This window comes from Rutilus rutilus (assembly GCF_951802725.1).
Source record: "Rutilus rutilus genome assembly, chromosome: 18".
NCBI lineage: Eukaryota > Metazoa > Chordata > Actinopteri > Cypriniformes > Leuciscidae > Rutilus > Rutilus rutilus.
This window is the reverse complement of record NC_140231.1, coordinates 25,048,771-25,063,102: the sequence shown is the minus strand read 5'-3', so window position 1 is coordinate 25,063,102 and position 14,332 is coordinate 25,048,771. Positions and strand designations below refer to the sequence as shown.

The 14,332-nt window shown below is 35.7% G+C and overlaps 2 protein-coding genes across 3 annotated transcripts in view; one reads left to right on the top strand and one right to left on the bottom strand.

The window, feature by feature from the left end:
* Positions 1 to 494, bottom strand: part of niban2a (niban apoptosis regulator 2a) — a 29,596-nt gene extending 29,102 nt beyond the window's left edge. The window contains exon 1 of the mRNA XM_084387607.1: positions 219 to 494. Coding sequence (XP_084243733.1) covers positions 219 to 273 — 55 coding nt within the window. The 5' untranslated portion in view covers positions 274 to 494. The remainder of the gene's footprint in view (positions 1 to 218) is intronic.
* Positions 495 to 2,603: 2,109 nt separating this feature from the next.
* stxbp1a (syntaxin binding protein 1a) overlaps positions 2,604 to 14,332 on the top strand; it is a 31,105-nt gene continuing 19,376 nt past the window's right edge. For both annotated transcript variants that reach the window (XM_084387378.1, XM_084387377.1), the window contains exon 1: positions 2,604 to 2,735. In XM_084387378.1, the coding sequence (XP_084243504.1) occupies positions 2,699 to 2,735 (37 nt within the window). In that variant the 5' untranslated portion in view covers positions 2,604 to 2,698. The remainder of the gene's footprint in view (positions 2,736 to 14,332) is intronic.

Here is a 14,332-nt window from a genome sequence, read left to right as displayed (position 1 = left end):
AGTTAATGATGACAGGACTGTGATTTCTAAGTAAAAAACGCGTCTCGCGAATGAGTCCAGGTTTTCTTTGTTGTACTACACTGTTTAAATAAGCTCTCTTAAACGATTGTCGTTGTTGTGTCCACGTTCACTATAAGCATTTACGTTTTAAGTATTGTACCTTTTTTGTACCGAGAATAGCTTCATCCCTTTGTAAAGTAACACAAACGCGTTTTTACCTGTAATTATTTCCCGCTTGCCTTCGTCCAGGTTGGAAGAAATCACATCACCCATGATGGCGATTTAAATGACAATCACAAATATTGAGGAAAGTTACTTTGTATCCGAAACTTAGGAAACACTACAGAAATGTGTCTTCCAAATTAACCATCCCTGGTCACGCAGAGCGTTGCGTTCATTTTGCGTTGACGTGACTGTGTGAGAAACAAGACTCATTTAAACTTGTTCAGTCAAATGAGTGCCATTCAGAGGGTGTGGTTTACACACACTGACACACCCAACTTCACAACAGACCGTGTTGTATTTTTAATCACGGCTGATTAGCCTATAGATCGAGCGTCTGATATGATCATGGAATCGCATACAGCTTTTGTTATATGATGGGATTTGCTTGATTTATTAATTAAATAAGAGTGGAAACCTGTCTTGGTTTTGAAATGACTACTGAATATGTTTTAATATAGCTCGCCAATAATTAATTAAATTATTTTTTTTCCCACAATTCTTTTCCACATTGAATTCTTTTCCACAAACATCTTTAAAACTTAATTCCCAAACTGATATTGTCTCCAGGAAATGCAAACTACTTTTCAGGAATTTGAATGGAGCCATTGAGGCTTGCTCTGCTTTCTCTTTAAGTTAATATTAAAATTGTAATATTATATATATATATATATATATAATTAAAATAAATAAAATAACATATTGCTTTGTAGTTTGGCACAGAAGTTTGATAATATATTTTCCTGAAAACCACAGTTTAAATATTTTTATTAATTTATTTTTGGCATACATTTTTTTTAATAGTTTTTCATAGCCATTTAAAATAAGTTCCTAAAAAGTTAAAAAATATTATTATTAAAATGTACTTTCATATAACATTAGGATTTAATATGATTAAATTATGATTATATGATGAAAATGTTTAGATATATTGATATAATAGCCTATAATTTTAATATACTTATATTTTATAAAAACTAAATAATATTGCTGAAATAATATAATTTATAAAATAAACTATTTAATTGTAATATAATATTATTTTAGCGTGACAAAAAAATACTGTTTAAACAATTATATTTTACAATAATTATTTTAATTAGAAACTATAGTCATAAATATTATAAAATAAACAAAAAGATCCCAAAAACCACTGTCTTTTTTTTTATATCATCGAAAGTTAAATGGCGTTACGATAAAGGGTTCATGTTTAGTAGAGTTTTGACGCCCTCATGCGGTCAAAAATTGATGATGATCACGTATGAATGATAACTACTGTGGGCTACATGACAACAGTAAAATGTGTAATATTGTTACAGTTTGTCTTTTTTATTAAATCATTTTTATTTGCATTGGTCATTACTAATAGCCTATCTTTAATTAATAACTTCACAATGTGTACACTACCAGTCAAAAGTTTTGGATCGGTAAGATTTTTAATGTTTTTTAAAAGAATTCTCTTCAGAAATCACTCTAATATGCGGATTTGATGCAAACATTAATTATTATTATCAATGTTGAAAACATGTTGAACAGCATTTATTTGAAATAGAACCTTTTGTAACATTATACTTGTCTTTACTGTAACGTTTGTAACTTGTAACTTTTGATCAATTTAATTCATCCTTCCTTCATGAATAAAAGTATTATTATTCTTTCCCCCCAAAAAAATCTATAAAAATTCTTACTGACCCCAAACTTTTGAACGGTAGTGTTACAAAAGCTTTCTATTTCAGATAAATGCTGTTCTTTTGAACTTTAATCAAAGAATCCTGAAGTAAAAATGTAAATAACTGTTTTCAACATTGTTAATATTCATAAATGTTTCTTGAGCATCAAATCATCGTATTTGATTTCTAAAGAATCATGTGACACTGAAGACTGGAGTAATGTTGCTGAAAATTCAGCTTTACTCACAGGAATAAATTACAATTTGCTTTATATTCATGTTTTATATTGTAATAATATTTCACAATATTATTATTATTTTATTTTTTGGATCAAATAAATGCAGCCTTGGTGAGCAGAAGATACTTCTTTTAAAAACATTAAAAAAACGTACCGATCCAAAACTTTTAACTGGTAGTGTATGTTTTTAATTGAATGACGTAAACTAAAACGGCTTTGTTTGCTAATGATATTAAAAGTCAATGTAAAATATTAAACCTTTAGTGGCAGCCAATGAACGCCATAGAAACAGATGCAATGATATTTTAAAATCTCCATTGATCATGGCATGGAGGAAGAAAAAAAAAAAAAAGAGAAAATCAGTATGAAATCAAGAAAGCATTCACTTTTGATTCTGTGTTTGCCGATCTGTATCATGAGCTCATGTGGAGGAGAGAGGGGCGCATGCGCAGTGACGGATCTCCGCAGTCAGTTGCCGTGAGGAGTGCGCAGCATCGCTCAACCAGAGACAGCAAGAGGAGGAGAGGGAGGAGAACACACTGCACACGGGCGAACACTCACGAGCATCATGGCACCAATTGGATTAAAGGCGGTCGTTGGCGAAAGTAAGACCATAATGTTAATTCTCCTCGGCTACTGAGGTTTAATGTTCAACCATGTGAACGTGCTATTTCATGGTACCTTCCCGTTGCATGTCATTATTGTTCCTCAGCGTTCTGTTCCCCTGGATGCGGCTGGTTGTTTCCCTGCCATTGTGCTGAACGGGGAGGACATTACTCTCGGGATGTTGCGGATTGTGCATCAGTGGAGCATGACATGAATAGGTTTTATTCCCATTGCATGTTGTTTAAATTATAAATATGTGGCACGAGAACCAGACTAACAGGAAAAAAAAGCTTGGTAGAGATGGTCCAGAACAGGAACGCCCTTGTTCTGCACGGACGTTTGAGGAATTACGCAGGGAATTGTGTCGACAGACCACTGCGATGTAATTTTATTCTACTCCTATTATTATCTGTATAGCTAATGAGAATACAATTGAAACGATGTTTGCATAACTCTACCTGCCCCATCCGAAAATTAGCTTAATAAATGCGTTTTGGCACAGCCTCACCCCTGTGATTGATCACCTAGTGCATTATATTCCATTGCGTAAAGCTCCAGCTGGTGAACTGCTCTGCCCAGGAAGTGCCCGTGCTTTTAACATGAATGCAGCTGGCTCGCATCTCCAGCTGGATGCTCGTTAAATGGCGGAGTTGTTCGTGTTCGGTTGAGTAGTGGAAAATGAGAGCACCGAATGCGCATCCCTCAGATGTGGAGCTGTATCTGTCATGTGTAGCGCAAGAGAATGGCGTTTAGTGCAGACAGATTGATGGCGGTTGTTGGTGCTTTCGTTTTTTAGAGATTTTGCTTATGCAGCAGGATAAGAAGACACTCGTTTTGAAATAGCCTGTTTGAAAGGTTGATGAAATCAATTATTACGACTCTCACTCTCTCTTTTAGAGATCTCAGGGCTTGCATGCTTATAATTGGGAATCGAAATTTGAGATTTGCCATGATCAAACGCATCTGTTCATTTATTAAAAATAATATAAACACATTAAAATGCAAGTTATAAAAAATTGTGGGGCTTATATATATATATATATATATATATATATATATATATATATATATAATATATATATTTATAAGCCCCACCAAACTACATGCCAAACTACTTTTCCCAGCATTTGTTTTTCTCCACAAAAGCCACACAATTTTTTATAACTTGCATTTTAATGTATTTATATTATTTTTAATAAATGAACAGATGCGTTTGATCATGGAAAAGCTCAAATTTCGATATATATATATATATATATAAAACCAGTGAATCAAATAAAGTATTAATATATGAAAAACTTCAGTCCAACACATTGAGATGTCAAAGATTTCAGAGAGAACCCCTTTAGGTCATCTAAAAAACCTTTTATGAAAAGACTAATTTTGTTCAGGTCAAATGGGGGGGAAATATTTTTTTACCTTGAAAAATATGTTTAAAAAGGTTTTAAAATGATGATTATATTGCCTAAATTTGATTGAGGAACATATTAAAGCAACATTTTTAATATTTCCAAAAACTTTTCCTATTTATACAGTAATTATTTGTCATTGACCCATGTATTAGGCTATCCCCTCATCATTCAACAGAATCATATTAAACATTTTGAGTTTGTTTCATTTGTAATAGATCAGTCAATGTTGTTTAAACACCTGCTAAAAAACTGAAAGCATGGAAAATATTACATAATAGTGAAAATGCTGTTGCATTGTCCAGTCCAAATGAAAGGGACACATATAATCAATATTGACTGAAACCTGATCATTGGTGCTCCGAACACCTGCGATGGATTCTGTCTTCCTCACACGCAGGATGATGGATTGGTTTTCCTGTGGTCTCTGGCGTGGGTGTGTGCGTGTGTGTGTGTTGGTTTCACTGTCTTCTCGTGGGACATGAGATACACATCATCAGACGCAGGGTCAGATAGAGAGCAAAGAGATGAGAGGGGACTGGCCAAATGCACGTACATCCTTGCTTAGATGGTCATAGTTTTATTTTTATTTTTAAAAGATGTTATATTCGCAGGGAAATGTAGGATGCAATGTAAGGGGAGTAGATGGAAAGCATGTGTAAATGACTCATAGTATTTGTCTAAAGGGTCTTTCATAGGCATTAGTCTAGTTCTGAATGAACCAGTTCTTTTGTTAGCCTGCCTATTTGTTGATCCATTTTCATGAATTGAGCTTATACTATGCCCTACTTACCAGATTCAGCCATACATTACATTCAGTATTCAGGGAAACATATTTCCTTTTATTTCTCCATAAATAATACGATTTTGATATAATTTGATATAACCAATATAATATTCTTTACCATGTTTGATAATTACATAGGCCTATATATAGTTATTATATAAAGAAATATATGGATATATTTGTATATTTAAAACACACATACACACGTATCTGCCAAGCTTATTTTGCCAATACAATGAGTCATAAAGAACATCTGGCGGGATTCTCAGATATACATCCACAAACAAAACCTATATGAAGGGTATATGACACCCCCTTAGATGAAAACGCTTCTCTGTTCTCTTAACCTTAAGCTGAATTAAAGGTGCAGTAAGTGATTTCTGAGAAACGCTGCTGAAGGTGGATCGGACCGAGCAGCCAATCAGCAGTAGGGGGCATATACACTCATGATAGGGGAGGAGAGAGAGTGAGCAAGAGGGAGATTTAAAGAAAGACTGTAGAAAGAGAGATGGCTGAGAGACATTACAAAAGAGATAAGGCCAGAGGAATATCCAAGTGGTACTCACTGCAGAAATAAATGACCTTCAGCTCCTCCTCTCTGGACGTCTAATGGGGTGGAGGGATAGAGTAGTGGGCAGGGTTAGGGTGTGGTCGGATATTCTAGCTCCACCCATTTAGGCCCAAATTACATTCGCTGGACGTAAGCTCCTCCCATTTGCTCTGCGGTCAGCAGCCTCTCAGAATATCACTGGAAATAGAAGGGTTATGATCAGGCAAGCGCATTAGGACCCACGTTAATATTAGAAAAGCTATCCAGCGCTGAAAGAGGGGAATGCCTGAAAATGGAGGTTGCGTTGTTTCTGCTCCATACGTGAGTGAGATTGGTTTTGCTATGTCTCACAGAACCAAGATATGCCGTGGTTGTAATGTTAGCTATAGCAGCGGGAGCTGGTGTGCTGCTGGTGACAAACAATGAACTCTTGCTTTTATATACTCTTGTGTATTGTATGTTCATTATTTGCTCTTCCTTCTCATTCGTTCATCATCTTCGCTTTATTTTTCACAAAGCATTATATTGCTTCGCTTCAGCTATGATAAAGAGATATCCACTCTTGTAGGGATGGAGCAATGAAGGGAGGAGAGTGTTTGTTTGGGTTCATTTCAAACATCAACAGTGTTTCTCAGAAATTCCTTACTGCACCTTTAAGACGAAAGTCCTTGATCATAGTCTACGTGTGTATGGCAAGCGAAGAGAGGACAGTCAGTGTGCCTTGCAGCAAATTGCAAGCGTGTGATTCATGCTTGACTTGAACGGAGGACATTTATAACTCCCTTAACGCTCAAAGAGAGCCCTGTGCCTTTCAAGTATTTCTCATGTATTGAGAACCATTTGTGACAATGGACAAGTTTTAATATATGAGAGTATGAATGAACGCTGCATGGAGAGCACTGATCCAGTATGTGGCTCTTTGTTTCAGAATTGCCTTCAGTAGCAATTGATCCAGGTCAGCTTTTGTTTTCTCCTCCAATTCAATACACAAGCAAACCTCCACCATATTTAAAGAACCCATGGAACAGACACACCATGATAAAAATAGCAGCCAGATAATGATGATTAATTCTAGTGTGAATGAAAAAAAAAAGAGGGGTTAAATGAAGGGCAGAGTGGAAATCAAGAAGGAATAGTGTGAATAGAATAGTGTGATCGGTACTAAAGCTTAAACCAGCCTAACGTTGGTTTTATAAGGGTTTTGAGCACTTTTCAGGTCAAGAAGACCACCAGCTAAGACTAGACTGTTTTCAGGGTGCTTATCTGTGCAAAACACATTGTCACAGTCCTAAGGGGGATTTTAGCATGTTGCTAAGGTGATTACTTTCAGAATGACAATAAAATATTTGTTTTACCCATTTTATCATCTGACCCAAAATGGTCTTATCTGTTAGAAAAGTCTTCAAATCCATTTCCATTTAAGCAGTTGTAATACAGACGCTTGCATTATCAAGCACCACTAATGACAAACCAACCAGAGAGAAGTAGGACAAGAATAAATTATATGAAAAATAAATAAATAAATAAACTGGCTTCTGTAGTCTTCTAGATATTTTAGATGTTTCACCTCATATTTTGCAATCCCAAAGTCCATTTGGAAAGCCATGAAATGCATTGAAGATGTTGCTAAATAAATCACTGTGTATTAGTCTACTGTATTTCTCCAGGTCTGAAATGCACCACTAGCCTGTCATTATCCATGATTGCTCTCGCCCTGACATTCGGGTGTTGCATTAGCTTTGTGCAAGGATGCACAGACCAGTATAACATTTTCCAATCTCTGCAGGCAAATGCAAAATGTACCAACAGTCTAAATGAATTATAGATTTCTATTAAGATCAGCCATGAGCTTGCAATCGTTCATACAGTTTTATAGTTTCTCCTTGGGTTTTACCAATGGCATGATCTGATTATTAGACATTATATTCAAGGTAATATTAAAGACTTAAGATGTTTTGTTCAAGCTCTCTGCTGACTCTCCCGGAATACATTATCTAGAATCCCGTTTAGCCTGGGTTTATGGCTTTCCTATGAAAATGAGCCAGAGTGGAGAGCTCTGGGGAAAAATATAAATCAGACCTGAGGATAAAAGATGTCGTCCCACTGAGACAGACACAGTGCTAAAATGAACAGAATAGTACAAAACATAAATTCTTAATAATAGGTTCCAAACGTTTTTTTTCATAGCTATGCCATAGAATAACCATTTTTGGTTGCACATATAACCTTTCAGTGAAGAGTTCTTAAAATTACCATTTTTCTTAGCATGAAGAACATTTTGCATAATGTAAAAATTAATTGAACGTTAAAGGTTTTTCATGGAACGATCAATGGCACTCTTATTTTTAAGAGTGTACAGTAAGATTAAAACATACTGATATCTATGAGGTAAGGAATTAAATCTGAGATTTGAAATAAAAACATTATTTTTATTTTGTAATTGAAACATTTGTAAATTTCCAAAAACACAGCGCACAGAGTGGATTTTTGAGATCACACACATATTTCTGGACATTATATCCTGTTGTATCAAAACACTTATGATTAGGGATGCACAACATATCAGTATATCGATTATCAATGCATGGCTTGCATATTAGAGATTTTCGCATTTATTGATATCGGTTGATGTTGGATATGTGACTACTCATTTCCCCTATTTTGACAGATAGATTACCTTTGCCATCATCTAAAAAGTGATTAATGACACCAATAAAGTGAACATTTATTAATATTCAATAATAACACCATATAAATAAACACCAAAATAAAAGAAACAAAAACAAAATGTTTCAATCTTTATCATTTGTTAAAATAATTTTAATAACAAATGTAATCTGCAGCAAATCTCAAAATGAATTTATTTATAATTTTTAATTTAGACAAAATAGTATAGACTACAGTTTTAGTCTGTTTATTCTTTATCATCCATAACATGAATAATATTTACGTATAACTAGTGGCTTTCTTCCACAAGAAGCTCTTCTGCACATTCATTGAATGGATAATGACTCAGCATGCTGAAATTCTATACCAGCAGGACAGCATCCGAGTCAATGTGTGTGTGTGTGTGTGTGGGTGGATGCTCTGTCCTTGGACTCTGTGACGTTGGTTGGGGGTTAGCAGAGCATCTTCTGTCTGTTATACAAGGACAATATTGGATAGTCACCTTCTCAGGGGCATTATATGACACCATGCGCATAATACTGCAGTGTGGACGAGGTGCTCTGACAACATCAATTGCCTTAAAAAGCTCTCTATAGAACTCCTCAAGAAGAAATTATTCAGTTGCTGTTTGCACTCCAACTGAACAGATATTAATAGTAAACCATGGCTCAATAATAATAAAAAACAAAACAAAACAAAAACAAGGTCACTGATGCAATCAAGCATCAATACAAAACATGAAACTTGAAAATAAAAGGTTTCTAGGTTTAGTTGTCATACCAGAAAATCAAATCAGACCCACCAGGATAAGGAAAACCACAGACTGTCTCTTTAAGGTAAATGGCCGTAAAATTCCCGAGAGACTGAGCATAAAAGTGGGTCATGAAATGAGAGTACCCTGAGGGAGCCTGGGAATATGGAGGGTTAAATCTGCAGCCGTTATACAGTTTTTTTGTTTTTTTTACTGACCAGTAGTACAGCTGGGTGATATTGCCTTTTAACGATATTTAATATTTATCTCATTATGTTTTTGCAGATTGGAAACACTGTAAAAAAAGGTCTAATTTGCTAACAATAACTATGAGCAAGCAATGTATTTTTTATTAAGTAGATCTGTTTATGTTAGTTAATAAAAATACAATTGTTTATTGCTTGTTCATGTTAGTTTACATTAACTGACTTTCACAGTTAAGTTTTTAAACAGTTTGTTTTTAAAAATGTAGAATTAACTTAAGATTTTTAAATGCTGTAGAATTATTATGTATCATTAGTTCATGCTAACTAACGTAGTTGTATAGTAGAGGAACCATCATTTTGAACATACAGCCAGTAAGATGCAAAGTAAAAATAAATGAAAAAGGTATATTTTCTATATTGCATAGTTGTGCATAGTCAACTGTTTTATTTGTGATAACGCAATGAAACATGTAGCCTGGAAATCCAGACCTAAATCTAAAAGATTAATGGTCTGGCGTCGACTAATGAAAATCGCCCAGCTCGAGGGGCGGCACCAAGCATGCATTTGAAAATCTCACTGCACGCAACTGGATAACACTACGACCAATCACAACAATAAGCCCCATACGCTTAGCTACCAGCGGTGCTAACTGGTAGATTATACTCTTACTGTATCCGGTCGGCAAAACAGCAAAAACGCCCTTCTTCCAAAGGAACGATTCGAGCGGCGTCTTCTGTTCCTGTTTTAGATAAAAAGCCTAAAGTCTAACTCGTTCATTGTAGCGGCCAAAGCCGTTTCAAACAACTGGTGTTCATCCATAGCCATCTTGCAATGTTTACTTATGACTTCGACGTCACAGCGCTGTCGTCATCTGTTTAGCTCGCCTCTGGCCCGCCTATATCAGATAACCCGATGTGATTGGTGCAGCTCAGATCGAGGGGCATATTTAATGAGCATCATTACTCGACACCAGAGTAACTCGCTGAGCAAATTCAACTCGTGCTCTCGCGAGAACTCTGGATTACCAGGGTATGAAACATGCCCAATTGTGCAGACATAATTTTTGACTAGGCTGTTGTACAAAGAAATTATGAACACATGCAAAAACAAGAGAGAACCATCAAAATAGTCAATCACACTAAACCAGAAAGCGATTGCATCATATCCAAACATCCTTGCTTAAGCCATCTTAGATTACAGCTGTAGATATAGCTTAATTTAACCAAACTTCTACTTTTATCACAAACTACAGCTCGTGCTTAATTAAGACATCTACATTAAGGTTAAATATATGAAGAGCTGGTGTGAGATGAGACTCAAGTCGGTTTACTCAGGAGAGAGGTTCAGTGTTTAAGTGAAGGAGTGTGAGACAGAAACAGCGAGGCGAGAACCGAGAGAACATGTTTATCTGCAAAGCCTGCGTGGTTCAGTTTTAAAATCAGCATGAAACAGAAATTGTGATAGTCTTTTCTTCCCTATTGTGGTGTATATTCAAATGAAACAGCTTACTGAACAAGAACAAAAGTAGGGCGGGGCTTAATATTGTCCATTGGGAATTGATTGGATCGTTGTGGTTTGCTATTGGTCGATCTCATGTGAGTGACAGGTCGTCCCGCCCTTGTGCCAGTAAGCACATCATCATAAAAGTCATTGCAAGAGGAGAGGAGGTTATTTTGATTGAAGATTACGAGTCCACATCATGTACGGATAAATTATTTAGAATAAATACTGCACTATTCCATAGAGTAGTCAATTTTGATTTCAAGTTGACTTTAATTCCGAGTGGAATCTGAACTGAAATGCTTATCATCAACACATACTGTACAGATGAATGATTCTGCTGTCGGCAAATTCGCCAGATTTGCTTCTTGCACATTCACGGTTCTACTTTAGACTAAATTACTTTGTTATGTGACCCAGAAGGGGAAATGGTCTCCTGTCCTTTGCTTTCTTCTGTTTGACATCCGATCACACAGCCTTAAATGTTTGACTGCATATAACTGCACTGTCCTTTTCTACTTTTAATTTAATGCACATAAATGGAATTACTGTTACTGTAAACAGAATTTTGTTTAATTGAATTATAATTATCTTGCATTAGTGTCACTTTCCAATCCAGCTGATCTGATAAAGCAGTCAAACTCAAACACATTATCCAGCACCTTACTGAGAAAATCAGTGCTAGAGCGATCTAGCCTGCTGTGACAAATATCTGATAGACTGCGGTACATTTTATTACCCAATATGAGGAGAAATAAAAAAACGGAGTTCATTAACTCAGACCCGGCCTGCAGTCTGTACAGTACAGCATGATTTAATACAGTATAGGCCTGCTGCACTGCAAAAATTCATATCTTGGAAAAGGCTACAGATCAGCGAGGAAGCAAAATCAATACATTGAGAAGTCTCTGTAAAGGATTGTATAAAATGCAAGAAGCTAGGATTTTTTTCTGATGATGGTTTAAATGCATAATGATTAGGATTTTGAGAATATTTTGAGATATTCCAGAAGCCTTTTGACATTCATTTTGTCCTTCTCTGTATTTTTCCCCTTCACTCGTTCAGTAACCCCCATTTGTACAGTAAAATGGTTTTTAGTCCTGGAGGCTGAACAAGTGAAGTGAGGCCAATGGGGGTTGTGCTGATGTCACATGACTAGATGAAGTGTCCTCTGGAGACAGCTGAGAACGACATGACCTAGCGTATACCTCTCAAAGGGTGTCCGCTTGCTGTTATAATGTATTATAGCTTATATTTTTATATTTTCAATTTTCATTTTAGTTTTTGTAGTAATTTTGTCATGTGCCCTTGTCATTTTTTATATATATATATTTCTATTTAGCTTTAATTTATTTGTATTAGTACTTCAACCTAAAATTCAAGTTAAGTTTGAATTGTTAAATAGTTAAAATTGTATTTATTTCAGTCAACAAAAATCATTTTTAACAGTTTTAGTTAACAATAACAACGCTGGTCACATGGAGTTAATATTTTTGAGTAGTAATATTGTGTGAAAAAACATTTAAAAAAAAAATTATCGATTTAAATTCAATTATTTGCAACATTGTGTTTGAAATTAAACTGTAAATTCTCTTTAGATATTGGTTTTGGCAACAGCTATTGACAAACCCAAATCGAATGACCTCTAGACGGTATCTGCAGAATCATAGCTATTCTAGACAGGATTTTCTTAGCACAAAGCATTTAGGTGAAAACTACAAAGAGAGCAAGAAATGAGCATTGAATTGAGACATTAACGAAGCTCTTCTGAGGTTTTGAATTACATAAGCTACTCTGAGTTCTACTGGCTACAAACAGAAGCATCCTGCACTTGTTTTTTTTTTATCGGATTTACTTGTATGAGGCTTTCTAGTCTTGGCATGACCGTTTATAAGGGAAGTCATACTTTGTTTTTTCATTATAATTACAAATAAATATTCTCCCATCAACAGAGAAATTTAACAAATATGTTTTCATTGGCACAATGAAAGTTTGATTAGCTTTGGCCCTCGTTCACATAAATGATTATTATTGTAATCTATGTTAAATCTGTTTGCTAATCTCTTCACATTTACTAAAACATGCCCTGTGTTTAAACACCCATAATCCAGACTGTTTTCATCCACAGAGGAGCTTAACTCTGTGTCACGGCACTGGCACAATGTGAAAACCACGAAATCACCCTGAGCGCCTTTATTCTGATACTACAACCAGATGGCTAGCAGTGCAATCATGCTAATATTGGCCCCAACACACAAACATGGTTGCCTCCACCCAATCGCTGCATGATGGGATTACTTACATATCAGAGTGAATAAGAGAGATCAGCCACAGAGCAGAAACAGTTACACAGAAAGAGACTCTACATACTGTAGATTCCATTCTCAATGATTTGCTGTGTTCATTTAACATTGTCTGTAAGCAGCACAATCTTGGCATCTGAACAGAGGGAGATTCCGAAGATATACAGATTCAATTTGCTGCCATAGCAAACGCTGTCTCTGCCACATCTGATAGCGCCACAGCTTCAGTCTGCAACTAATGCACTTTAGAGGAAATGGCATGGAAGCTTGTTTTTTTAACTGTTTATCTCACAATTCTGACTTTTTCTCTCACAATTGTGAGTTTTTATCTCGCAATTCCGACTTTTTCCTTTCAATTGAAAGCTGATGTCTCGCAATTCTGACTTCTTTTCTCAGAACTGCGTGATATAAATTCACAATTGCGTGCAAAAAATAAACAATTCTGAGAAAAAAATCTGAATTGCAAGGAATTGCCATTTTTTATAGTCATTGTGATTATAGCATACAATTTGACTTTAAAGCTACACTGCAAAAAACACTTTGTTCTTTCAAAATGATATGTACTCATTCATGTGTAATTACTTCTACCAACTAATCAAGTATTCTCGTAAGCGTATAATCTGCCATTTATAATACATACGAGCGAGTCGCTCGAATGGCGGCAGCCATGTTGCGCCTCCATCTTGAAAATACATTAGCCAAAGAGGGACATACCTGGAAATTCAAGCTTCGCCTTTCGCGTTTTTACACTCAGTGGCGCCGTGACGAATGCGAGGGGGAGATTACTCGCGACTGCCGGCAGATTTGAAATAATACGGCCACCGTAGGAGTTAAAACGCCCTCGGAATGGGAGGGGCTAGAAAGTAATATTCAGTTGGTAGTCATAAACAATTTCACCGCTAGATGGGAGAAAATCCTACACAGTGTAGCTTTAACTCACAATTGCTTTTTTCCCCCTCCTAAATATACGATTGACTTTATTTCTCATAATTGTGACTTTATCCTCCGGTTTCACAGACAAGGCTTAAGATTCAAGATTAAAATGCATGTTTGAGCCGGTTTAACTGAAAGCAACTTGCACTGACTTATCTTAAAATATGTCAGAGCCATTGTTTTGTCTCAAGATGCACATCAGTAATGTTTTTTTCTAAGGCACATTTATAAAAGCTACTTAAATGTCCTAACTGAACTAAGGCCTAATCCTGGCTTAATCTAAGCCCTGTCTGTGAAACCGGGCCTATATCTCACAGTGACATTTATTATATCTCACAATTGCCATTTTCTCTCATAATCTCTGGACTTTATATCTGAGAACCTGACTTTTTTATCTCCCAATTTTGTCTTTTCTCTTGTAATTGCAACTTAATCTCAGAATCTAACCTTATTTCTGTAATTGGGTGGTCAATGTTTCATAAGAGCCAT